This window comes from Notechis scutatus, chromosome 3 (assembly GCF_049901735.1).
Source record: "Notechis scutatus isolate UNSWTSFEM ecotype Mainland chromosome 3, rNotScu1.2, whole genome shotgun sequence".
Classification (NCBI taxonomy): domain Eukaryota; kingdom Metazoa; phylum Chordata; class Lepidosauria; order Squamata; family Elapidae; genus Notechis; species Notechis scutatus.
Window position 1 is genome coordinate 158,413,269 of NC_142011.1, and position 26,532 is coordinate 158,439,800.

The window sequence follows — 26,532 nt, forward strand, 5'->3', positions numbered from 1 at the left end:
CAACGGAGCCCACCGCTGCTTGCACACTTTTGTATCTTCTCGACCCGTGACACAACCCCCAGGGCAGCAAGGGCAGAGAAGCTCTAGAGTTTCCCCGAAGCGATTCTCCGTAGGTGTGCATGAAGCAAGGCACAGGGTCGTCTTTTTCTCTGGAGTATATATAGTGAAATCTATTAGCTTAAAGATGCCACATTTCCTCGCTGTTGTTCTTTTGCAGCAAAAGGGCTACCCCTCTGAGGGGAGGAATTGGGGGGGGTGGACCCCTCCTTTTCAAAATCTGGCTCCAACGTCATCCGCTGTTAGGCCCCGACTTGTTTGGTACCCACGATCAAAGGAAGGCTGAAGCGGGAGCGCAGCCTGGGCAGGAACTCCCGGATCCTCCCTTCTCAGCCTCTCCGCTCTTTGTAGTCTCCTTTCAAGTCAAGGGTGTCTGGTTTCAGGCGGCAAGCTGTTCGCCCCGCCCCGCCCCGCCCCGGGCCACCTCAGATCCCTCCCTTCTGGGGTTGCGGCTGGGAAGGGAAATATGAAGGGGAGTAGTTGTTGGTGCCACCGTCGCCGCCGCCGCCGTTGCCGCTGCCGCGCTTCAGAAAAAGCCGCAGGAGGAGACGCGGAGGGGGGAAAAAGACGGCGGTCGGCGCCCGAGACTTGCTCTGAGCAGGCAGCGGCTTCGGAAGGCCAAGAACCGGGAAAGCCTTGGGAGCTGGGCGAGCGCTCGAAGCCCCTCGCCTCGGCCGGCACGAGGCGGACCGCCTTCCCCTGAAAAGTTTTGGTCGGCGGTGGGTGGGATAGCTGGAGGACTGAAGCCCAGGGCGGCAACTGCCTGAAGACCCTGGAGCCTCGCGCTGCTTTCTGCAGTTGGGGTTCGCCCCGAGGTGGGAAGAGAAGGTGCGAAGGTTTGGGGGCGGTTGGATCCCGCCAGGTGGGTTGCGCGGATCCGGACTTCATCCTTTGAGCAAGAACCTTCGCTCGCTCTTGCGCTGGGTTTTGTCTTCTTCTTTTTTTAATGATTATTATTACTAGCGCGTGTTTCCAGCTTCGTGTGCGTGAGAGGACTTGGGGGATTTGGAAGAACTTCAGGGGTGCGGAAGAAAGAGATTATTAAAGCAAAAAAGAAGAGAGGATTTTTTAAGGGCGCAAAAAAAAAAAGTTTGGAATAGAGAAGTTATTGAAAAGCTGGAAATGTCCTATCCCTGCTGCGTCTTGGTTGGGTACCTGTTCCTAGTCCTGCTCTTGCATGGTGAGTACTCCAGAAAGAAACAATGCATTTGTAATAATCTTTATATTATTCTTGTAACAAGAATAATTCTTATATCTTCTAGCCAGACTTAGGGTAAAGCTAGAAAGGCTACTTCTTGCCTTAACTTCAAACTCCTATGCATTTACTAATGCTGTTATTCACTATTTACTAATAGTGAATAGAATACTTTATTGGCCAAGTGTGATTGGACACACAAGGAATTTGTCTTGGTGTAAATACTCTCAGTATACATAAAGAAAAGGTACATTCATTAAGAATCAAGAATTCTTATGGATAACAATATTTTTCCCTTTAACAATGGGTTGTCTTCTGTCATTTCAAGCCTTTTTGTGTTGTAATGGGAAACGATATTTTAAATGTTTCCTTTTTGGTGTGCAAATGGTTAGAGACATTAGCCTAGTTTTTATTGGAGGTATTCTCATGTCAACCAGGCTTCTCATTGCCTTGAAAGAGGCACATTGGTGAACAATTTAAATATGCAATATTTCTGAGGCTGATTTTTTTTTATTAAAAATGTCAGCTCCAAAAGCAGGAATTGCTGTATAGATGCATTCATTATAAAGTCTGTTGCATATTTGATATATAAGATATTGAAAGATCTAATACAGTATTTAAGTAGAGAGAAATTGGAGATTTTGCTTTGTTATCCATATTAATATAGTTTTGCCTGTTTAGAAGTTTCATAAAAGAGCTTCCCAGTTTTATTTTCTTAAATGTGCACCTTAATGTCACTATGGCCTTAATAGAGAGGCCAAGTTGACTTCTATATCCAAGAAGACCTAGAATAAAGGGTCTTAGGCCACCAACCCAAACTAGTGTTTACTTCAGATGCATGATTCACTAATAAAATGATTGTTATATTGCAGTCACAGTTCTTTTTCATTTAATGATGAAATGCCAAGATGCGTTCTAATGAGGAGGGTGTTTGTCTACAAGTCTACAAGTTATGTACATAAAAGTAACAACAGGATCACTTCAAGCACTTGTAGAATTTATCTTATGTTCCCAACAATACCTAGCTCAGCACTCCACAAATGAGTAATGAACCCATAGTGGTCTTTCGTAGTTTGACCCCAAAATTAGTATCCAAGAGTACTGAGCACTGTTTTTAAACGTATGGTTTTTTGTTATTGCCAAATCTTTTAAATTCATTTTAAAACAGGGATATAACCTCATACTATAGAAATGGATTCTAGAAGCTACAGTACATGCTATGTAAGAAAATACATTTCTTGGCCTGCCTTGACTTTAATGTTCATTAATGTGTATTGCAGTGTTATTCCATACTATTTGTGATGTAATGTACCTCTGACATGATGCTCTCCAGTTTTCTTATTTTCTAGACTGTAAAGTCCATTATTTTAGTCTTTTTGCAAATGGAAGATAATAACTGCATCATTTTTGCACCTTTTCTATTGCTCTACTGTCATTTTTGAGATGGGATATCTAGAACTGTAACTAAAATTGCAGATGATGTAATACTACACATGTCTGTAATAGCATTATGATATATCTATCTTATTTTCAGTCTTTTAAAAAGTTTTTTTTACTGTTGCTGTAAAATCTGGTATTCGTATTCTCCTGCTACAGTTCCAATGTCTTCCAATAATTATAGCTGCTTCATACATCATCAAAGTGTACAAGTGATTAGGATTTTTCTCTTTTGCACTAAAGCAAATTTCAGGAAATTTGAATTAGAGAGAAGAATGTAAGGGAAAATTCAACTGTGCAAAAAGCCCATTTACTTGTTGCATCCAATTCCAAATCACTATACATCCATAGAGGAACCTTTACTCTTTTCACCCCGCTTCTTCTTCTCATTTATTAATTGACAAGAGGACTTTTAAGTTTGTATAGGAGCTTATATTTATATAGAAGTCTATTAAAAACAACTATAGATTTAAAAAAAATTGTTAAGAACAGTGCTAATATTCTTGCAGCAAGGCTTGTTATTTCATAAAATTCTAGCTTTGGTGATCTCCAGTTTAGAATGTCCATAAAAGTTTGTAATGTTTTATTCTAAGTTATAACTGAGGAACCTCGGGTTCTCCACTTATGAGGTCTAGTTCCCAGCTAGGATAAATGAATGATTGGAATTCTAACCCAGTAACATTAAGTTTTCCACCTTACTCTAAATGTTATCTGATAGAAATGTTTATTCATTGGATGAATGAGTATCTGAATAGTTATCCAGTATCTGTTAAATTAATACAAATTTAACATCAGCATTTGAACACAGATGTGGATTTTATACAGGTGTTTTAAACACATAGATGTTACCTTTCCATCTGTTTGGATGCTCTCAAATGCAGAAATGCCACTCCATCATGATTAAAAAAATCTGTACCTTCTAGGTAACTTGTCATTTTATAGATAAAAGGACTGCTTTCAAAAAAGGTATTTATTCTCCTCCAGTAACTCAGCACAACGTATACAGGCTATATAAATATATCTGGTTGAAACAGACATGCCTGGACGCCAAGGTGTACTTTAAAATTCTCTGATCTGGGAGTCTAGAAGTTAGAAGGGAAGGTTTGAAGTTAGAGGCTAAGTAAGGAGAGAAGGTATAATTATAGGGTTAGATCATAGGCTCATCTGCTTAGAATTACCAAGCTGTTTTAAACTTTGGCTGAAATGTGAAACAAATCAGGGCCAGTAGTCAGATCAAAACAGCCTCTACCAAGAGAATTTGAAACGGGGAGTTTTGCTTGTCCCTCCCTCAGAGTACTATCAAATTGGGAACATGAGAAAAGAAAAAAGAGGGGACACAAAAAATCAATTGTTAAGGCTATAGTAAACATAGGGGGAAAGAACGTAATAGAAAATCATAACTCTTTTGCATTCAAGTAAGGACAGACAATTGGATGGGCAGTGCTGGCCTCTTGTGTATGAGTGCATTTTTTTGTTGCTAAATTTATGTAACATTCATCATGGTGACATTTGTTTATAAATAAAGGAATCTATAGAGTAAAGCAACTGCCACCTTTATGTTTTATATAATGCAGCTAACTGAAGAATCTATCAGTTTCTGGTATGTATCTTAAATCTTTTATTACTGTCATTAAAGATTTAAGCTCATTTTTTCCCCTGAACTAATATCTCTTAAGTCACTGGTTCACAATCTGGTTGTGAGTGTGCGAACATGCACATACGTGTTGTATGATACACATAGAATCAAAGGGCCTGAGGTCCAACTTGGGAGAAATAAAAGGAGATTTTAATGCTTATATATATATTCTGTCACTACATTTATAATTTACTGTCTCAGCAACTTTAGTCCTCGACTTGCGATCACAATTGGGGACCAGAATTTCCATTGCTAAGCGAGGCAGTTGTTAAGTGAGTCACACCCAATTTTATGACCTTTTTTGCCATTATTATAAATAAATCACCGCCATTGTTAAGTGAATCACATTACATGGTTGTTAAGCAAATTCAGCCTTCCCCGTTGAGTTTGCTTGTCAGAAATGGCTAGGAAGGTCACAAATGATGATCACAAGATTCTGGGATTGTCATAAAAAACATGCTGATTGACAAGTACCAGGATTTTAATAATGTGACCACTGTGTAAATACCAGTTGTAAGTCATTTTTTCAGTGCCATTGTAACTTCAAGTAGTTGCAAAATGAAGGGTTGTTTTTATATATATATCGTAGATTTTCACGGGTACAGGTATATAGGTCTAGGTGTGTTTGGATCTTTTCACATGTAAGATTAAGAGTATCTTGGCGACGTTTCAGCGAGGTCCCACTCGCCATCCTCAGGCTGGTGCTTTCGGCTTTGTGCCAGTGCAAGCATATATGTATGTATGTATGTATGTATGTATGTATGTATGTATGTTATTCAGCTTTGTTTGGGTATTTTCCCACGTCATTATAGTTGTGCTTTTAAAGTTGTAGCAACGTTTAGGCAGAATCTCATCTGCCATCATCAGGCTTCTGTATTGTGTTCGTCTGTGAGTCAGACTGTAAAACAACTGTAAACAACTGTAAAAGTCTGACTCACAGACGAACACAATACAGAAGCCTGATGATGGCAGATGAGATTCTGCCGAAACGTTGCTACAACTATAATGACGTGGGAAAATACCCAAACAAAGCTGAATAATATATATAATTTTTGTTGCCTTAAAATGTGATGAATTTGTTGAACTAGTTGGAGATGAATGGATGCGTTTGTTGAATTAGTTGAATGTGATGAATTTGTTGAATTAGTTGGAGAATAGATTTGTCAGACTATTAACTCTGATAATCAAGCAAGAGTTTGCATATTAAGAAACAGTACATTTCTGAACTTCAGTTTCTTGCATGCAAACACACATTGCCTCCCGTGTCTTGTTTGTGGGTTTCCTATAAGCATCTGGCAGGCTATTGTTGGAAGCAGATGGCAGAGATAATCTAAATGGACTTCTGATGTCTTTGATTTTTGTTCTAAACATGGAGAGTCTTTGTCTATTATTTCTATGACTCATACTCTCTGAATCTTTTCCAATTCCACCACTGGTCAAAACTTGAAAATCTTGTCTGGAAGATTATATCTGTTGGAGCTGCATAATAGTAATATTACATCCCAATCTCAGGACTTTTCTTTTTCCAAGGCAGACTAAATTATTCCTTCAGGTCAACTATTAAAATTGACATTTATCATTAATGATTGTTTAGGCAAGATAAAATTGAAACAAATCTGTCAAGATACTAGAGTTGTATCTAACCAAGCGGAACTACATGTGGCAATTTGTAATTTATTATGTATATTTATATCAAATATACAAAAACTCTGCTATATATTTGAAAATTGAATTAATTTCCTTATCTACTGACATTATGTAATATAATAAAATGTAAATTGATAAAATTAACTGTATAGAGCAAGGGTGTCAAAGTTGTGTTGTCACTGCGGCTTCACGTGACATATCAGAACTTTTTTCCCCCTCACTAAACCGGGCAGGACTTGGGGCCAGCATGTGACATATCTGGCCCGCGGGCCGCCAGTTTGACACTCCTGGTATAGAGGAGAAAAAGGAGAAAATTGCACCAGGAGAAAAAAAAGAAAAAGAGAGCATCTTATCTTAATAACTTGTAAAATGACCTTTAAAATCCTACATTTATTACTTGTTGACTGTTAAAGGTTTGCACCATGTGACAAAATATTTCTGCTACAGAAATTCTGATTAAAATGTGCAATGGAGTTAATTTATTTTACAATAAAATAGGATAGCTTTCCAAAATAATTAATATTTATATTGTACATTATATATAATGTTACTTACTTTATATTTCCTTTCACAAAATAAAACGATCACTGTTATATTCAGTTTCCAGCTAGTTAACATGAAATATCAGAATAAATAGCAAATACAGACACTATATGGTACCTATTGTAATTGCTTTTATAAGGTGCTTTCAAGTTAGTCTTGACTCCTTTAACTACATGGACCAGTTCATGCAGTTTTCTTGGCAAGGTTTTTCCGAAGTGATTGTCATTGCCTTGTTACTAGGGCTGAGAGAGAATGACTGGCCTAAAGTCACTCAGCTGGCTTCATGCCTGAAGCAGCGCTACAATGCACAGTCTTCTAGTTTCTAACCCACTACTTTAACCATTTCATCAAGCAGGTCTTACCCTTTCTCTTTTTTTCTTAAACAAAACGTTTAAATGTATCCAATGTTAAGAAATAGAATTTGGACTGTGGAGGCATCAAAATAAGGACTACTCTTGAATTTTCAGTAAAATTATCATTTCAGGCATCCATTCATCCTAGAAAGTAACTTCTGTTGAACTATATTAAAAGTCATGATTATAATAGGTACATTATTCTGTCAAATTTGTTTTTATGTTTATTATTTATGTGATTTTGTAAGTATATAAACATCCTTATTGACTGAAGACTTTCATATATAATATAACAACGTTACTAACGTATTTTAGTTGTATACTAATGTATGCAGGCTGTGGAAAAAGTTTTGTCTTTTGATGGTAAAATAGGTGTGACCTAAATATTTGAACAATTAAAAACAAAGAATTTTCATCTACATTATTTAAACTTTGGAAGATTCTTTCTAAATTACTAAATACGGAATTACCTAACAAACTGCTACAGACTTCCACGGGACATAGTAAACTGTTGCATTCTATTCATTCTATGTTGGTTTAGCTATTTATTATGGTTGGTCATACAGTCAGTCAGATGTTTAGCTAGGATTTGCCATTTTATCCAACCATCAAGTCCTTCCCAAGGACCTGGAATAGGCAGAAATTATTTGATGGTGTTATAGTTAAAGCTGTTCCAAGCAAAGCTGACTTTTGCAGTTGACTGATGATGATTTTGTCAATACCCGATGGTGGTATTCCAACTATTTTGGGATTGTTCCCAATGTGTCTATCGCTGTTGGTACTATCTTTGCTTTGCTGACTTACCCACAGCCCTTCTTTTCAAGCCAGATATTTTTATAATCCTACTAGGGGTTAAATTTAAGACCATTTACATATAGATCATGTACTCTTTCTACTGAGTTTTAGCTCCTCCCCCTTTATAATATTTTTTTCCTTTAGTAAGTTTATATCACAATCACAGATTTAAACATAAGCAAGAAAACGTAAGAATATGGCCATTGCTCAGCAAAAAATAATGTATTTAGCCATTCTCCAGTATCTTGCAGTTGTTCCATTGTACATTAAGTCCTTGCAAAAGGATACATGTTTTTAAGGGAGGTATACTAAAGTATCTGTTGACCCACGGAGGGAAAATAGGTTCAGAATTTCAGAGAGCATCTGATTATACTTTAATAACTTGGCTGTAATAAGTTACTGTCATTAGAACTCCATTAAACTTTTATTAACTAGCTCCAAATGGAAAACATTTGTTCCAACATTGTGCAATCTCCCATCTTTCTGGTTTAAGTAGGAAAAGTTACTATGTTATTAATAATTTACTAATCAGTTTGTATGGCCGTCCAACTCACAATTGTGACTTTCAGCAGCTAGCATCATCAGAAAAACACATAAACAAGGCAACAAAATAAATTTTAATAAGGAAATCTATTGTTAACTGCAACCACTCTTAACTCTTACACAACAGGCTTGTCCAACATCCTAGTCCAATGCCTCAAAGAAGAACCTCTCAAAGCCCCTAACCACATTGCTTCATTCTGGACCAGTTGTCTCTTCCAGGTGGTCTTCAAGGATATTTATGTGTAGTTTGCATTGTAATAGTCCAAATGGGAGGCGATCAAGTTTGAGGGATCATGACAGGGCTTACCAACCCTGGAGCTGGTGCAATTAGTGCATAACAGAGGTTTGCTGAAAGACTTTTCTAGCCATAGCAATAACTATGGGATAGGAGCTACGAGTGCAAGAAGATCCCAAATGTATATTAGTTCTTTTTAGGGAAGCACTACCCTATCCAGAACTAATGATGGAAAGTCCTCTGGGGAGCCCTAAAACTCACAGTTTTGAAGCCTATTTTTACTCCAGATCCTCATCAACACTGGGAAAGAATCTAGATGGAATCACTTGGTTGGCCAGGGATAAATATGTGCAACTAAGCATCATCAGTATATTGATGTTGCTTAATCCCTTACCAATGAACCACCTCAACTCGCAAAGCAAAGGCCTAAAATTAGACCTGTCTCCCTACCAATATAATTGGAACCAGCCCCACAGGGAGTAGCACCATTCTGCCCCCCACCCCATTCCTAATTCTAATATCCAATGCTGATCCAGAAGGATACTATGATTAATGACACTTATTTTATTTCCTTCCTTCCTTCCTTCCTTCCTTCCTTCCTTCCTTCCTTCCTTCCTTACTTACTTACTTACTTACTTACATACATCGGCTTTATTGAAGGTCTTTGATAGATGAGAGAGGGCTGTGATAGATGTTCTACCCCTACCTTGGCTGACCAAAAATTATAAACAAATATAATATATCACGGGTGTCAAAGCGCCATGTCACTTTGTGTGACATATCGCAACATTTTTTCCCTTTGCGGAGCTGGGGTAGACATGGCCTGTACATGATGCATTTGGCCCACGGGCTGCCAGTTTAACGCCCCTGTGAAGAAAGTAACAAATATCCTAAAGCATGACAAGTCCTTTCAGCAATGTTTTGGGATGCAGGACAAAGAAAAGTCCCATTTCAGGTAACTCAGAATTTTGTAAAACTTTGGCAAGTTTCTGCTGCAAAAAATATGTTGCAGAATGTAAAGCTTTATATTAATACTGTCATAATAGACTGAATATTCACGTTACATGTTTTTATTAATTTATATCCCATCCTTATTAATTTTATAAATAACCCAGGGTGGTGAACATATATAATACTACTTCCTCCTCCTGTTTTTCTAACAAAAGTCCTGCAAGGTAGGTGGGGCTGAGAGAAATAACTGGTTATCAAGCTGGCTCTCAGGCCTAAGGTAGACTAGAACTCGCGGTCTCCTGTTTTCTGGCCTGGTGCCTTAAATATTAGACCGAATTGGCTTTCAGTGCTCTCATATGTGCTAAACTTATTGCATCATGGAATCAAGTAGGCCAAGTCTTAATTTCTCTTCGTTAAAATATTTGTTAATGACTGCACAGTGCCTTCTTTATACAGAGTTATTCAGATTTTCCTTGCATAAAATTTGTAACCACAGTGAGTATAATCTTGAGATCTGTGCATGTATTGGGTATGAATATATCATATAATTTTTGTATAATTATATCAGTTCTGATTTCCCTCAGTTTCAGAATTTTAGAAATGAAGTAGAAAAAAAATTAAATAGCAGTTCTATATCTCAATTTTGAAAGGCATTTATATTTTTTACAATGTATTACAGGATGAAGTGTTTTCATGGGATATTGTGTACTGCATATAAAGTATTATAATAGAGCATAAAGACTTGGTTTTCCTACACAGTGATTAACGGATCAGTGCTACCTAGAAAGTAATCTCACCATAGCTTGTCCAAATATATATAAAAGCTATTTTCTAAATACGTTCTAGCATAAACAAGAAATTTAAATGTATACAAAGGAAGAAATTGGGATCTGCAATTAAAAACAACTTGATTGTTTAAAAGAACAATCCTGTAGAATGAGAATAGAAGAGGGTGTTGAAAATAAAGGAATTATTATGAAGTGCAAAAGGATCAGCAGATGCTCCTGATACCTTTGAAGATTAGCTATAGCTTGGGAGGGCTGTTTGACGATGAAATTTAACCTTTTTTTAAACTCAGCGAACAGGTGTCTCTTTCTTTTCCTCCCTGTTTCTCTTCCTTCTTTTTCCATTCCTTTTTTCTTCTTTTTGCTGTTTCTTTCAAGAAGGAGGACAAAGTGTGTGTGTGAGTGTGTACATACATGTGCATGTATGCACACGTGCACGTGTGTGTGTGTAATATGTGTAATATAAATTGGTGCATGAGAAAGAATACTTGGAATACTGGTAAGCTTACTTCTGTAAAAAGTGTGATTTATTTTACTGGCAATTAATTTGATTTAATAGCCATTAATTTAGTCAATATTAACTTCATCCCAGCCCCGATTTTTGCAAGGGAAAGGGGAATTATAGCTGCTAGCAGGTTTGCATATTTGCACACATAAAATCAAATATGTCGCACTCATTTATTGACAAAAGGGAATTTTTAGAAGAGGCTTCAAGTGATTTTGGCAACCCAAGCAGTGGTGGGATTCAAATTTTTTTTACTACTGGTTCTGTGGGTGTGGTTTGGTGGGCTTGGCAGGGGAAGGTTACTACAAAATCCCATTCCGTCTCCACCCCACTAACCTGCTTTCCAGCTCCATTCTCCTGTGCAGGGCAACAAAAGAAGACCCAGCCAATCAGCTGGCACTTGTGAGGCAGAGAATAGATGGGGGCGGGGCCAGTCATAGGTGGTATTTGCTGGTTCTCTGAACTACTCAAAATTTCCGCTACCGGTTCTGCAGAACTGGTCAGAACCTGCTGAATACCACCTCTGATCCCAAGCTAATAAATTTGGAAGTTGGGCACTGCATAAAGTAACGCTTTTTTTTCAATGTAGTGATAGCATGCATGTAATTCATTATATGTTGGATCCAAGGATTAGAATCTGTCAGTCAGTAAACTTTTTGTAATTATCTCTACAGTCTTTCAAAATTTGCATTCATCATAATCTTCATTTCAAGCAGAGGGTTAGTTTCTAGAGGCCTGCATTCACATGTCAAACTATCTCTCATTACCAACAACTGGAATTAATTTTGTATATATTAATTTTTTACATTAATCTACATTCACCAGAATGTTTATGTTTCATCTTTGATTATTCAGGGCTGGGAGAAGGTTCTGCGCTTCACAACAGCAGGACTCATCCTCAAACGTTAGAAAAGAGTGCATGGCGAACTTTCAAGGAATCACAGTGTCATCACATGCTGAAACATCTGCACAATGGAGCTCGTATTACTGTACAGATGCCACCCATGATTGAGGGACATTGGGTCTCAACTGGGTACGTTTATAGGCAAACAAAACGATCATATTGGAAAACACTACAGGCTAAAATACTTTTCACTTGCAATCAGTTAAAGGATTTGAGTGAATTATTTTTTCTTCCCCTTAATGATAATCTCCTCCTCCCCTCTCTTTCCTCTCCTCTCGTCTCCTCCTCTCTCTCTCCCAACCCTTTCCTGCCTCCCTCCCCCACTCTCTCTCTCTGCATAAGTATCAGAGTCAGTTCTTATTGTAACTGTGGGTGTTGTGATTGGCTGCAGAATTTTGTGACCACAATCTGTGTTTAAGCCATTTCAAATATTTTCTATCTTCCTGACTTGGAAACTGCAGCATAGCAGAAAATTGTTCATAAGATCTTATGAATAAACTCATGACTTCATGTTTTATCTTCTGACATTTGTACAAATTCATTTATAAATTGAAATTACAGAGTTATAGTTGACAACCCAAGCATGTGTTAATGTTTAATTGACATTATAGATGTTCTTTTAGAGTAAGATTTATTTTATAGCCGTCTTTTACAGTATACTCTAAATTATGTTCTTAGGAGTATTCTCTAGGTTTACAGTTCCTTCAATTCTAATCCAGCAGGCCTTATTCAGGCAAAAAATACAGCTAGTTAATGGAACGTTTACTTTGATAAACACCAGTCTTCATTCAAGTTACTAAAAAGTCCTGGTAGAAGCTATAAAAGCTCATTTCTTAGGTGAATTCTTATTTAAAATAGGCAAATTGGTTCATTTCATAATCATCTTTTGCATTTATAGTCTGTATACAACCATTTGATACAGATATTTGTTTAGTATATTAGTGTAGCATATGTTACATTATTAATCTAGAAAACATTTATGCTACCGGTGTAAAATTTGATGGATGGGTTCACTCTTTTTATAGGAATGTGGATGAAGCATCTTTACAGAAATACAATTAAAATATCTCCCTACAGCATACCATGAATTCTTAATATATACTAAAGAGGGAGAAAAAAAACAATAACTAAAATAGGAAAATGTAATGCAACCGGTAGGAAGAGAAATAAAAGGCTCTTATCTAAAGTGTTCTGTTAAGAAATCAAAGCAAATATTGTTACATATAGAAACATTAAAGCTCAAGTATTCCAATTATCATTATTATAAATACTGTGAATTGGCTGTTACTTAGAGATGGATTAACTCCAGAACCTATTTTGACAATAACTAAATTTTATAATTTTATACCTTAACAAAGGTTTTTTTTTTCCCCTGTTTCACTATAGTTGTGAAGTTAGAGCAGGTCCAGAATTCATCACAAGATCCTACAGATTCTACCATAACAATACATTCAAAGCTTATCAGTTTTACTATGGAAGCAATCGGTGTACAACCCCAATCTATACCTTGGTTATCCGTGGTAAAGTCCGCCTTCGTCAAGCATCGTGGATTATCCGAGGAGGGACTGAAGCGGATTATCAGTTGCATAACATTCAGATCATCTGCCACAATGAGGCAGTAGCCGATAAACTAAGTCAGTTGGTGAACCATACATGTCCTGGATTTGTAGCAGGAGATAAACCTTGGGAGCAGAATGTGAGCTATGATTTATGGAGAGAGGAGAATGGCTACGAGTGTACAAAGGCACTGAATTTTGCTATGCATGAACTTCAACTGATTCGAGTAGAGAAACAATACCTGCACCATAATTTAGATCACTTAGTAGAAGAACTGTTTCTTGGAGACATCCACACAGATCCTGCTCAAAGGATATATTATCGCCCATCCAGTTATCAACCTCCACTCCAAAATGCCAAGGTATGTGAACATTTCAGTTGTATTTCCAAGACGTAAATGAAGTATGTTTTTAAAATTACTTGGCCCAAAACTTAAATCCAGATCCCATGCAGGCTATCTGTTTTCACTTGTATTCTTTATCAGGATTGCTTATCTTGTCTGTCAGTTATGCCTTCTAGACTTTATTATCCTGTTACATCTTCCTATCTGACAATCAAACTGCTATATTCTCTTTGCTGGCTTATCACCCCTGCTTCCATTTTTTCATGTCTTTTTAATTTGGACATTGGATGCAGACTTGTAGGATCAAATCTGTTTCATGTTGTTAATATTTTAATGGGAAAGAATGTTGCAATGTATCATTTTTTTCAATATATTTACAGTAATGGCATCGAGGAGATAGTGAGGTACAAAATGATAAAAGCAAGTATCATGACCTAGGTGCAGTGCAGTGTAACACATGTAGAAAAGGGATAGAACTTGCTGACAGAATGCAACAATATTGCTTTTGTCCTTTTGAGGAAAGATCCTGCAGACCAGTGATCCCCAACCTTTTTTATGCCGCGGCCCGGTACCGGCATCAGCTGGGCGCCGCGGCCCGGTACCGGCATCAGCTGGGCGCCGCCATCTTTTTTTGATGAAAAAGTGCTTCCGGTGACCTCACCGGAAGCACTTTTTCATCAAAAAGATGGTGGCGCCACGCTCGTGAGCTTTTCCGGGTAGAAATGGCTTTCTGCCCGGAAAAGCTCACCGAGCGCTGGCGCCATCTTTTTGATGAAAAAGTGCTTCAGGTGAGCTTTCTACCGGAAAAGCTCACCGGAAGCACTTTTTCATCAAAAAAAGATGGCGGCACCCAGCAACCAGCGGCCCGGTAGGACTTGTTCCGCGGACCGGTACCGGTCCGCGGACCGGTGGTTGGGGACCCCTGCTGCAGACATTGCTGCTGGACAGAATATTTTCTTTGGTGGCAAGGAAGCATTGATCCATACTCTCAAAAGTTTCTGCTCTTTAAAAGCTGTCAGATAGTTGCAAGAGAATATGTTGCAAAAGTTCCTGAAAAATTGAAAAATATACTGTGTGGCCAGTTACCCAGCCACACACCTGAAAGGAAATTTCAAATTTTATGTTTTATTAAAAGTCAAGTACTTCATATCTACAGAAAAGATAAAAGTAGAATAAGGTAATGGCAAACTTGTTATCTATAAATTTTTATAAAAGAAACAATAATATATAAGTAGTTCATTGTTTTTCAATATTTGCTATTTCAAAGTACATTTCAGATTTTTTTTCAATGCCTAATTTTCCCCCCACCTTTTTTGTACTTTATATACTTAATCTGTTTTATAATATTTTGTCCTTGCTCTTTATCCAAAATATATTCAGAATGGCTTATATGGGATCAGTAACTGTCTCCCTCCTGCCCTCCCCGAGAGGAAGAAGCAAAGTGGGGGGGGAAGCAAACTTGGACAAAGTATGTCAAAATGTATTAAGCATGTGTCTGTATCTGCCAACACAGCTGATAGTATCTCTTCCCTCAAAATTATAAAAGAAATATGGAAATTATTAAATGGAAACTCTAGTGCAGGGGTGTCCAACCTTGGCAACTTTAAGACTTGTGGACTTCAACTCCCAGAATTCCTCAGCCAGCTTTGCTGGCTGAGGAATTCTGGGAGTTGAAGTCCACAAGTCTTAAAGTTGCCAAGGTTGGACACCCCTGCTCTAGTGCTTTCCGTTTGAAAGGAATTAATGTTATAAAGCAGCAGAAAATGGGCAATCCTCAATGGGCAGCATTCGTTTATATTAGGAATGGGGAACAATGGCCTCTTTATGACTTGTGAACCAACTCAGGAATTCTGGGAGTTGAAGTCCACAAGTCATAAAGAGGTCATCATTCCCACCTCTGCTTTATATAATCTTCAAGCATCTTTGAGTCTCGATCATTTTATTGGGGGGGGGGGAATGGCATCCATTTAGAATAGGGTCTTTTATGACTTGTGGACCAACTCCCAGAATTCTCCCAGTTCCCCCCCCCCCCTCTGATTTAGAAGATCATAAGTCAACAAACCCAATTATAGGATCTAGAATTAAAGGGGCAACTGTTTGTTAAAAGAATGGAATAGCACAGATTCAGGATAATCATATAAATCAAAGATTAAAAAATTTGCCTTATAAATTTTGATTGAAAAGGAGCATCAAAAAAATCAAAGAAAGTTATTTTGTCCTTCAAAATAACCTGAGGATCATTAACATACTAGCAGTTTGGCTTATTGGAACAGAAGGACCATGCAAGAGAAATGCACTTCCATACTACAGCTAGAGTAAAGAGGCCAACCCAGTTGCCTGTTTTGATATCTATTTGAGGGAGAAGGGAACTTGGGAGGAGCTGACAAGAACACAGAGAGTGGTACTTGGTCACGAGATTAAGATTGTATAGAGTAGTGTTTCTCAACTTTAGAAATGCCAAAATGTCTGGACTTCCCAGGTGGATGGGGGATTCTGGGAGTTGAAGTCCAGATACATTAAAGTTGCTAACATTGGGAAACACTGGTGTAGAGATTTACTTTTGCATTAAGGAATAATTTGGTGGTATATCATGTGACTCCAATGCAGTAGAACACACCAATGTAAGATTAACTTTTCTTTTGAGTAAGGTGTTACCACAAGCTTCTCTAATACTTCTTATAATTATGTCTAATTATTATTATTATGACACCTGTCCTAGTAATATTTTTTCTATCTTGGAGTTATAAAGCAGCAGAAACTAATGCATATTTACACATTTTAGCTGTAATAAAAACTCAAGATACAGTACCTCAATGAGCTACCTTATTCACAAAAAACACACATAGAAATGAGGATATATTGTTTCACAGTAGGGCTGTACATCTTTTCTGATGACATCTCAAAGGAATGTACATAGTAATCGGAACCACATTTGAGATCAAAGTTGTCATCGGTTAATTCCAGCAGAACCTTTCAGAGTTACTTAAACATTTTCATATCATAAAAATTAGATCATAATTATTTTGGTCATGATCATAACTAGTTTAAAATAAAGTGTGATTGAATGAACCAATAGAATATTTGCAAACAATATTTCTTGGTTGAACTGTATTAATCTTTCTGAATGTTTTGTAGAAATAAATTTGAACAGTACCTATTTAAGTGAAGCATATGGCATTATTTTAGACTAAATAATTTTATTGTGTGCAGTGTTACAAATTGTTTTATTGTCATGAATATGCAATAAGAGAACAGAGGAACTGGCTGTCTGTTCAGATTCAGAGCCCTTTGATGTAATGTTCTATTTCAAGCAAAAGTGCAGATATGTCTCTAAAGTCTTTGGTCAGACTGTGCAATTAAGTTAATACGCATGGGGGGAGCGGGGCGCTTATTGGGCAGATTTCCCCAACAAAGCATCTTCCAGACATTTAACTACAAGAATGCTTAGCCAGCGTAGCTAATGGGAAAATTGGGAATGCTGTGATAAGACTTAAACAAAAGTAGAACATCTATTTGAAGTATAATTGCAGTTTGAAGAAAGAATTCACGTGGCTTCAAAGAACATATATTACTTTTCCCATGTCCTACTTTTTAAAATATTAAACTTGCCTTCATGTTGTTTTTTAGCCCATCAGTACAGTTATAAACATATACCTTATATATATGTAATTCTTCTTTGAGATAATTATTTTGAAAGCATAGATGACACTTTTTCACAGAAATGTGTCGTATTTTAGTTTCTTAGACTTCTTTTTGTAAAAAATAAAATAAAAATAAAATAACTATCGCAGAAATATTTACCAAGTGAACAACTGCACTTTGATTACTTATGAGGTAAGCATAAAACAAGACTTACATTAAATATAAAATAAATTGCATAGTTATTATCCTTCTGTCTTGAACACTGATGAAAAACAAATTAAGTAGTAGACTATATTTAAAATCTCTCATCTTAGTTGCTTCTGGAATTGGAAAAGAGACATTCAATCAACTTTTTACACCAGCTTTTTGGCCATCAAACACTAAAGCCAAGGAAGGAGGAAGGAAGGAGGAAGGAAGGAAGGAAGAGAAAGAAAGAAAGAAAAAGAAAGAAAGAAAGAAAGAAACTCTTCTCTGAAGAGAATCCATTGTAGAGAATCAGCCTGGCAAACCTTGCTTGATTATCTGTTTTTAAATTATAAAACATAAATATAATCCTATTTACAACAAAGGAGAGTTTAGAAGATTTTAAAATTGAGGGATTCCATAGCCAAATTGCCATAAAGCAGAACAGTAATCTCTCAATACCATCTTCTGGAAATTGTCATTGAAATAGGATCAGAACTACCATGGTACAGGGCCTTCACATCCAATTTAGATGGTCTAAACAAGATGCTATGTTCAATATTTTCAGGACATTGATAGCTCAAGGAGAACCAAGCAAGCAAGCAAGGAGAATTGCTATCTTTGTCTTTTTCCTGACACAGATAATTCCACAGGGTGACCAAAGTGATTTCTTTTTTATAGCTAAGTCTGAAATCAGTTTGAAATGAATCTAAAATCATTTTCACCTAAGATAATCTGTAACTGATCAGTTACCACCCTCACAAACTCCTTGCCTAGCAAGGGAATATTGACCACTAGCATGTAACTGATCCACTGGGTCCAGGTTTTGTTTCTTCAGGAACAGCTTGATCATTGTCTCTTTTACAGAGGTAGACACCACACTCTGTCTGGACAAGGCATGTACAACTTCCTGCATCCATCAATCCTGAATTACTCTAAACAAACTTTTTGTACTATTCATCTTGTATTATTTTCTATTGGTTAGTAAACATTACTAAAGCCTTGTTAATAAGGGGCTTTTTCCAGTGGGATGCTAATGTTTCTTTCCAGGATTGGCAAATGTTTCACTGTAGATACTTCAGATGTATTTAATTTGAATTGTTTCTGACCTTTTCTGATACTCTATTTCCCATATTGGTGACTCACAACCAGCAGCCCAAAGTAAAGGCAAGTCATCTCTTTTACTTTTGAAAATGGAGAGCAAAGTTTGGGGGTTTACATGTATCCCCAATGAAATATATACTGATCTCTTGATCTCCCATATCTTCCAGGACATTGACATCCCAAGATATTCATTCATTCATTCATTCATTCATTCATTCATAAATAAATATGAAATATAGTATAATAAAACTGGCAGCCTGAACATCTTCCATTCTGCCATTTAATTAAGATTGAGCCATTGGTTTTCTTCACAGAGGTAACACAGTGTGGAAGAAAAAGGACTTCAGGGAATTCAGTTACTACTCTAATTTACACTTTATGAAGTCAGCAACCCTGAGTGGCTGTGCTTGTAAGACATGATAAAAACAGGCTGTGGGAGTAGCACTTATATCAACATTCAGTCTCAAGCATGTGAAAGGGAGCACATTAATGTGTTGTACAGAAGAGCCCTAAAGTGTAGGATGGACTCTATGAAAGTAACTTGGGTCTTTGTTATGTTCGTCTTTGCAGTTTGCTCAGCAATTTGAAATGGACAAGAAATTAGTTCAGCTATGTTGGTACAGGACCAATATAGCACATATAACGTTGCTGCTTTCTGGACCAACTGCAGTTTCTGGACACTCAAATGAGTAAATTGCAGTAACCCAGTGTTAAGTTACTGGCTATGGTTTATCAGCTTAAGTTAACCAAAAATGCTATTTAGGTAAGTGTCAGGGTCAAATTTAGGTGGAACACCAGACACAGAACTTGATTCTTAGGGGAAAGGGTCAGGGGCATTTTCCCAATTTCAAAATTCAGCAGTAGTAGTAGCTCTTGCCTCATTTGAATTCCGTTTCAGCTTTTTCTCCAACATCCAGGTCCCTTACAGCCTAAACATATTATAGGGAGCCCACAGATTGAGTCCCAAAGGGCCAAACAAGAATATTGCAACAACACATTTTGATACCTCTCAGAATAATGTTTTAGAGAGAGAGAGAGATGCAAAATAAACTCTTCAGGACAACGTAACTGAAGTAAATCAAATGTTGCCTTTCAATTGTTTTCTCATTTGAAACATTTATTATTTTATATTAGATATGGAGATTTGTATTAACAAACATACCTGACATTATGTTTACTATTAATTACCTAAGTGGTTAAAATAGACCATTTGCCACCGAACTCAATGTACATGTAAAATGCAGTATTTTGAATCTGTGAAATGGGAAAATGCAGATGAATAAAACAGGATTAATGACTTGTAATTAAGAGTAAAAATTATATAAAGTATAAATCAAGTGAAGTTTTATTTTTGTTCTAGAATATCAATTTTGTTTAATAAAACTTTATAGATTTCAGATTGTTTCATGCATTTCTTTCACATAGCAGTACATTCAGTTTCAAATGCAGAATCTAAGCGGTTTCACATAAATCAATTTATTACCAAAAATATGTTTTGTTTTTCTTTTTGAGAATGGATTCTTGACCTTTATTCTCACATTTCAGTAAAAGAAACAGAATAGCAGAGTAGCATTTTTAACAGCCATCAGAGAATAAACAACTTTAATTTTTTTTTAAAATCCATTAAATTAAAGTTATTAATCTTAGTGGTTTTCTTGAAGGTTGATTTAGAAAAAGCACAGAAAGGTAATAGGAGTGGGAGAGAATTTAGTGGTTATTTAAACAAAGTGTTTTCTTGAATTGAGATACAATATTTTGACAAGGAAAAAAACCCTTGTTTTTGATAAGGGTCATTTCCCTAACCTAATCCTATGCAATTTTACATTTATCAAGGAATTAGGATCACTTAACTTTGTTCTATAGCAGGGGTGTCAAACTCACGTCATCACATGATGCATTGGAACTTTTTTCCCCCTTCGCTAAACTGGGCATGGGTGTGGCCAGCATGTGACGCATCCAGCCTGCGGGCCAGGAGTTTGACAGCCCTATTTTATAGAGATGGACTTCCATAAGGAAAAAAAATACATCTCTTGCATAGAGTTGTAAGAAAGATCAGAATGTTTATTTCCACCATTATTAACATAAAATACTAAGGCTTGTGAATGCTCAAAAAGTTTTTTTTTAATCAAAAATTTAGACTTTTAATCAAAAAGTCTAAAGATTTATTTCCAGCGTGAAAGTTTTCAATTACCCTGATCTCTTAAGCAGGCAACTCTAGCCTTCTCATTTTAGATTCTAGTCACATTTAAAAAAACATGACCCATATGATATGTAAAGGTTATGAGCATTATGAAATGAATTGTATTTCATACAATTTTTTTAAATGACCAATTTTTATTTTATTTCAGAACCATGACCATTCATGTATAGCATGTAGGATCATCTATCGATCAGATGAACACCATCCTCCAATTTTGCCTCCAAAGGCGGATTTGACTATTGGATTACATGGGGAATGGGTGAGCCAGCGCTGTGAAGTACGACCTGAAGTGCTCTTTCTTACTAGACATTTCGTTTTCCATGACAACAATAATACCTGGGAAGGTCATTACTATCATTACTCTGATCCAATCTGCAAACATCCCACCTTCACTATTTATGCAAAAGGCCGTTACAGCAGGGGTATACATTCAACCAAAGTGATGGGAGGAACAGAATTTGTCTTTAAAGGTAAGTTTCTATTCTCTTCAGTTTCAGATTTCTTCATTTTGGGTGAGATGATGATGTAATAAAGCTACTGAAAGAGATGGAATTTGAGCAGGGGGGGATTCAAATTTTTTAACAACCAGTTCTGTGGGTGTGACTTGGTTGGTGGGCGTGGCTTGGTGGTCATGTGACTGGGTGGACGTGGCTTGGTGGTCATGTTACTGACTGGGCGTGGCCAACTCAACATCATTCACATTGAGGCACGCATCTCCTTGCCTGGCCTCTCATGACTGTGGGGATGCTGCAATAGTTGTAAGTGTGAAAAAGGGTCATAAGTCACTTTTTTCAGTGCCATTGTAACTTTGAATGGTCACTCCACAAAAGCAAAGTATCAGCAGAGGAGGGGGAAAAAACTCCAGAGACGTTCCTGAGACAGGAAGTCTAGTCCTGCCAAGAATGTAATAAGGGTTAACGGAGAGGCAGTTTCTGTAAGCAACACCAGAATGTTTCCTTCCTGCCTTCCTTACAGGATTAGGCCAGTAATTTTTTCAAACAACCGGTTCTCCGAACTGTTTAGAATGTTAACAACCGGTTCTAGCAAATAGGTGCAAACCGGTAGAATCCCACCCCAGAATTTGAGGCATATGTTTTCTCCTCTTGGTTGTGGGGAATGATTTTAAACCTCATGAGGGGTTTAGTATACCAGTGGGTTTTTGTTTTTGTCTTGTTTTCTGTCAAAAAATATCAGGAAGTTACACTGCTTCTGTTTGCCTATTTGTATTGTTGTAATTCAGTTAACAGTCTTGGAGGACGTGCAAGTTAAGGCAGTTAATCAAGGAAAGTTAAAATATGCATATTATTAAAGGGAAAAGATAGCAAGGGTATGTTTATCTTCTAGGTAACAAGGAGATAAATAGGAAGGAAATACTGGTTTGAGGCAGTTTTCCCAATCTCCTGCCTTTAGCTTTATTGTGTTTATACCTGCTAGAACTATGTTTTTCTGTTGGCTATGGAATTCTGGAATGTATCCTAAAGTCACTGAGGTTGAGAAACACTGCTGGAGTTTTCAGGCAGAACTGTAACCCCAATATATTTGAAGGGCACTGAATTAGAGAAGGCTGGCATAATAGAGATATTTGGGAGCAACTTTGACAATGTGAGTGTAGAGTTTAATACAGCTCTTAGTTTGGATGAGCAAAGTTCAGATTGTGTGCAGGTAAATGCATGTCAGCTCTTTAGGACACACATATCCTTTCCTAGGATTGTGCTGTCATTCTGCACGGCAGCCACACAATCCTGAGAAAGACAAATTTGACTTCAGGCATTTCCAACAGGTGCTGTCGAAAAGCTTAAGCACGCACTTGAAAGTCTTCTTCCCTTTGAATGAAAAGTGTTCCCCCACCGTATTACTTGAGATATTGGCTTTGAGCCAGGCAAGCATAATAAGTCTGCAGAACTGATTAACTGCCTGTACTTTGCCTTTTAAAAAAATCAGGTGACATGACAAAATTTAAAGTGTACCTTTTGCAGGTTAATTATAGAATAGTCTCCCTGGCTAAATGGTCAGTTAACTGATCACAAGGGCTGACTTGTATTGTTACCATAAACGTAAAACTCAACTTTAAAAATGAAATTACATCTATATTGGTAATGCCAAATAATTTTTTGCTGGGGTTTGAATTTTTATATATGTTGACACCAGAATTGACATGGAACCAGTGAATTTGTTGGAATTACATTCTCTTTTAGAAAAAAGTAGAATTACACCATATGAAAACAGTAATGTACACATGTGTACATACTGATTATTTATAGGTAAAGGGAGAAGAAAAATAAATTTATCTCACCTTGCTCTTACCAGCAAGTGAGATGAAATTATAGGATTTCTGCATCTCTAAAGTTTTATATGCACAATTGTTAAAATCAAATTGCAAATTACATTTATCACTTTTAAAAATAAAAGCTTTTTTCCTAGTGCTAATTTGTTCTAATAAGAAAGCCATAAGGTTTTGCTCTTGATTTAATTTTCCAAGAAATAACCTGGATTCTCCTCCCAAGTAGTGTTTGCAAAAAATAGTGTATTAAAAGTATAATAGAATTTTCAGCAAAATAACTGCATGAGATCCACACAGAAGATACGAATCCTTTGTTTTTCAGAATGATAAATTTTACCTGTACCCTTAAGACTTCATTACCATAGTCCAAGCATCAAACCAAAACTAATAGCTCTAGCAATTTCAGGGTTTAATCTCATGAGTAAATTATCCAGAAATTATTTGTACCTGGTTAATGAAAATTAATGAGGAAATTTGGGCAATATTGCTTGTGGCTTCAGTCCAAGGTCTCTTTAAAATGAGTTACATTGACACCAAGAACCAGCATATTACTGGACTCATCCTTATTAGAATTGCCAGGTGCGGGTAGCTAGATGTCATTCTGAGGTACAAGCCCTTTATTGGGGATTATTGGGAATTGAACTCGAGGACCTTGCAGATGGAGGGGAACATCATATACAGTATAACATAACATCCATTTCTGTCTCCTCTGAGACCTTAAGACTTCATATACCATTCTGATGGCCTGTGAAAGATATATTTTCCCCATATTCTTGTAACAATTTCTCCTAAATGCTTATCTATTTCTATATTTCACTCAGTTCCCTCCATTGAAATCAAATGTAACTACCCACATAAAAGGAAAGTTTCAGGTGTGCAATCTACTCAGAGAGGACATTCACAAAACCTGGCAGTAATAAGCAACACAATTATGTATTTATAAACACATGCCAAAAATCTAAGAAATGCATTGTTGAAATACTTGTTCATGAACAAAACCCATTCAAAACTGCCAGCTCATTGCTTTTCTAGCTGCACGATATCCATGTTGGATGCAAGAGGATAACCTCTGGAAACATCTGGATTCAGCAGAGCACAGCTACAACAAAATTACTATAGTATTCCAGGAACATCATTTATTACTCACAGATCAGTAGGCAACTGTAGTTTGTCATGATTAATACTCAAACATCCTCTTGTTCACATTTTAGAAACTAGAGTGCTAATTTAGTACTGTCACAAACAGAAACTAATTCTTTTGAGTGTTTTTAGATTTTTCTCCACAGCCTATTTTCCACGCATGCACTCAGCTACAGTGTGAAAATACTTTGAGGGGTATAATGAAGATGGAGCTAAAAGGAATGCTATCTTTAGCTGCATGAAATGCATTCTGTTCCCACTGCATCACAGTTTTTCAAGTTATTCGGGGAAGGTCAATAATACACTTTACTTGGTTGGAATCAGATAAACTGTTTGTTCTTAGTCAAGTGTCTGAGTTCATTACAGCAACCCCGACTAGAATAATAAAGAAATAGAGAGGCAGAAATAAGCAATAATGTCCAGACATAAAGATGGAGAGGTGACATTTTAGGTCCCTTCAAAGCATTATTTTAAGGCTATTTCTAAAGACCGAGCATATATTGAGAATACCCATATAAGCAAATACTCTGCTTAATTTTAATACTTAAGACTACAAGTAACATCTGTGTTTGCAGTAGTGTGAATATCTGTGTATTTTGCTTTTATGATATCTGAGATATTTTCACTCAGTGCAAATGCTTCTGCAAGATGTGTTATTTTAAATATTAACCACATTGAAAGAGGATATATCTGAGTTATCATGAATTCTAATGGAATCTCCAAGTGGTGTCTGAAAACCAATTGCTTAAAAGGAAATAAAAAGTGAAAAAGTTGTTGACTTTTTGAAAGGATCTTGATGAATACCATTGAAAACAGAATGCTGGGGCAGATGGGCAAGTGTTGGAATACCTTTGAAGCAAATTAACTTTAGACCTATTACAGTTACATCCGTTTTAATGTGTAAAAGCACAATTTAAAAGAAAACCATAATTTAAATGTAAGGATTTTGATTATGTTCACAAAATAGCATCAATTCATGACTGGACAACATTACTATACTTCAAAATATAATGCGCAGTTTCTTCTCTTTGCAGTAAATCATATGAAAGTTACTCCCATGGATATAGCTACAGCCTCTCTACTGAATGTTTTCAATGGAAATGAATGTGGAGCAGAAGGATCCTGGCAAGTTGGGGTGCAGCAAGATGTGACTCACACAAATGGATGTATTGCTTTGGGAATCCGTCTGCCTCACACAGAATACGAGATCTTCAAAATGGAGCAGGATGCCAGGGGGAGATACTTGCTATATAATGGCCAGAGACCTAGTGATGGATCCAGCCCAGACAGGCCAGAAAAAAGAGCAACCTCCTACCAAATGCCCTTAATTCAGTGTACATCAGCAGCCCCAAGAATAGAAGGAACATTAGAAGAAAACATTCTAGGATGGTATAATAGTGGCGCATCAGCAAGCAATTCCTGTGCATTTGTGCTAGCCACAATAGTGGCTATTTATACTGTGCCACACTTGGATCTTCTCAGCTAGAAGAACAAACATTTTGAAATTTTTCAGATCAGGACAATATAGAAACTGGGATTAATGAGAATGGCAAAAGGCATTTTTAAGACAAAAAAGAATAACTATTTTCTTGATGCACTTGAATGCCTAATAACTTTTATTATTTTCTCATGCTTTCCTGTATTTGAATCATGAACAGCACTCATTTCTTTGAGCTTCATCTAGTCTGATCTACGGTTTGACATGACTGCACAATAGTAATTGCACTTTAAGACTGCAGTTTCTTTATTTCATATTAAAAACTCTGTTACAACTAAAGAACATATTCTGCAACCTTTCTTCCATCGGCTTTGCTGTTGCAGTCCATTGAATTAAAAAAATAATTTCTTCACTGACTTTAAATATCAGGTATTATACTTCTATTGTGCCAATACTAGAAAACTGCATCTTTCTTAAGCTACAATGTACATATGTATATACAAAAAATTCAAACCATGGATGTATCTAAATATACTTTTATAGATTTTACATATTAAATGCTTAGAATAAAAAAACTGAATGACAAATATAAAATCTTCAAAAATTGAAAATGTATAAAGATTTTTTGTGAAATTAAATTCAGTGATGCAGAATAACATGACACATTTTATATTGTTACTCAATGCATGATAATTTAATGATTTTCTGATTTCCAATAATTTGTAATTAAAATTATAAAGTAAAATGGGGAAGAAAGGATTACAAGACTTCTCAGTTAACAGCCAAAGTGTTTTTTAAATATATTTTCATGAGAGAAATGTTGTCATATTCATTGCACGTACCTTGAATCTCATTTTATTAAAGTGGGAAATTCAGTTAAACAGGAATAAGTTCTAATAAAGTCATTCTTTACAAGGAAACTTTTAAAACTAAGATCATGTATCAATTTGTTAAACAACAGAGATTTATAAGCAACTTAAGTCAAATCGCAAAATTGTGTTGGTTGAGCAAAGTAGAGGCATTTTAGATGAAGGGTAATTCCATCTTTATTTGTATAA

General features: G+C 36.5%; 1 protein-coding gene across 1 annotated transcript; it reads left to right on the top strand.

Moving 5' to 3' along the window:
• The first annotated feature begins 490 nt into the window (after window positions 1-490).
• Window positions 491-26,403, top strand: APCDD1 (APC down-regulated 1). Its single transcript, XM_026671927.2, has 5 exons — window positions 491-1,237; window positions 11,538-11,715; window positions 12,973-13,504; window positions 20,764-21,085; window positions 25,071-26,403. Exons 1-5 carry the CDS (start codon window positions 1,180-1,182, stop codon window positions 25,520-25,522), a joined length of 1,542 nt encoding a protein of 513 aa, XP_026527712.2. The 5' UTR covers window positions 491-1,179; the 3' UTR covers window positions 25,523-26,403.
• The last annotated feature ends 129 nt before the right edge of the window (window positions 26,404-26,532 follow it).

Coding starts and splice junctions, on each gene's coding strand:
- APCDD1 (XM_026671927.2), top strand. CDS start 1,180: ATGTCCTATCCCTGCTGCGTCTTGGTTGGGTACCTGTTCCTAGTCCTG. Junction 1,238..11,537: donor CCTAGTCCTGCTCTTGCATG/GTGAGTACTCCA, acceptor TTGATTATTCAG/GGCTGGGAGAAGGTTCTGCG. Junction 13,505..20,763: donor CTCCACTCCAAAATGCCAAG/GTATGTGAACAT, acceptor ATTTTATTTCAG/AACCATGACCATTCATGTAT.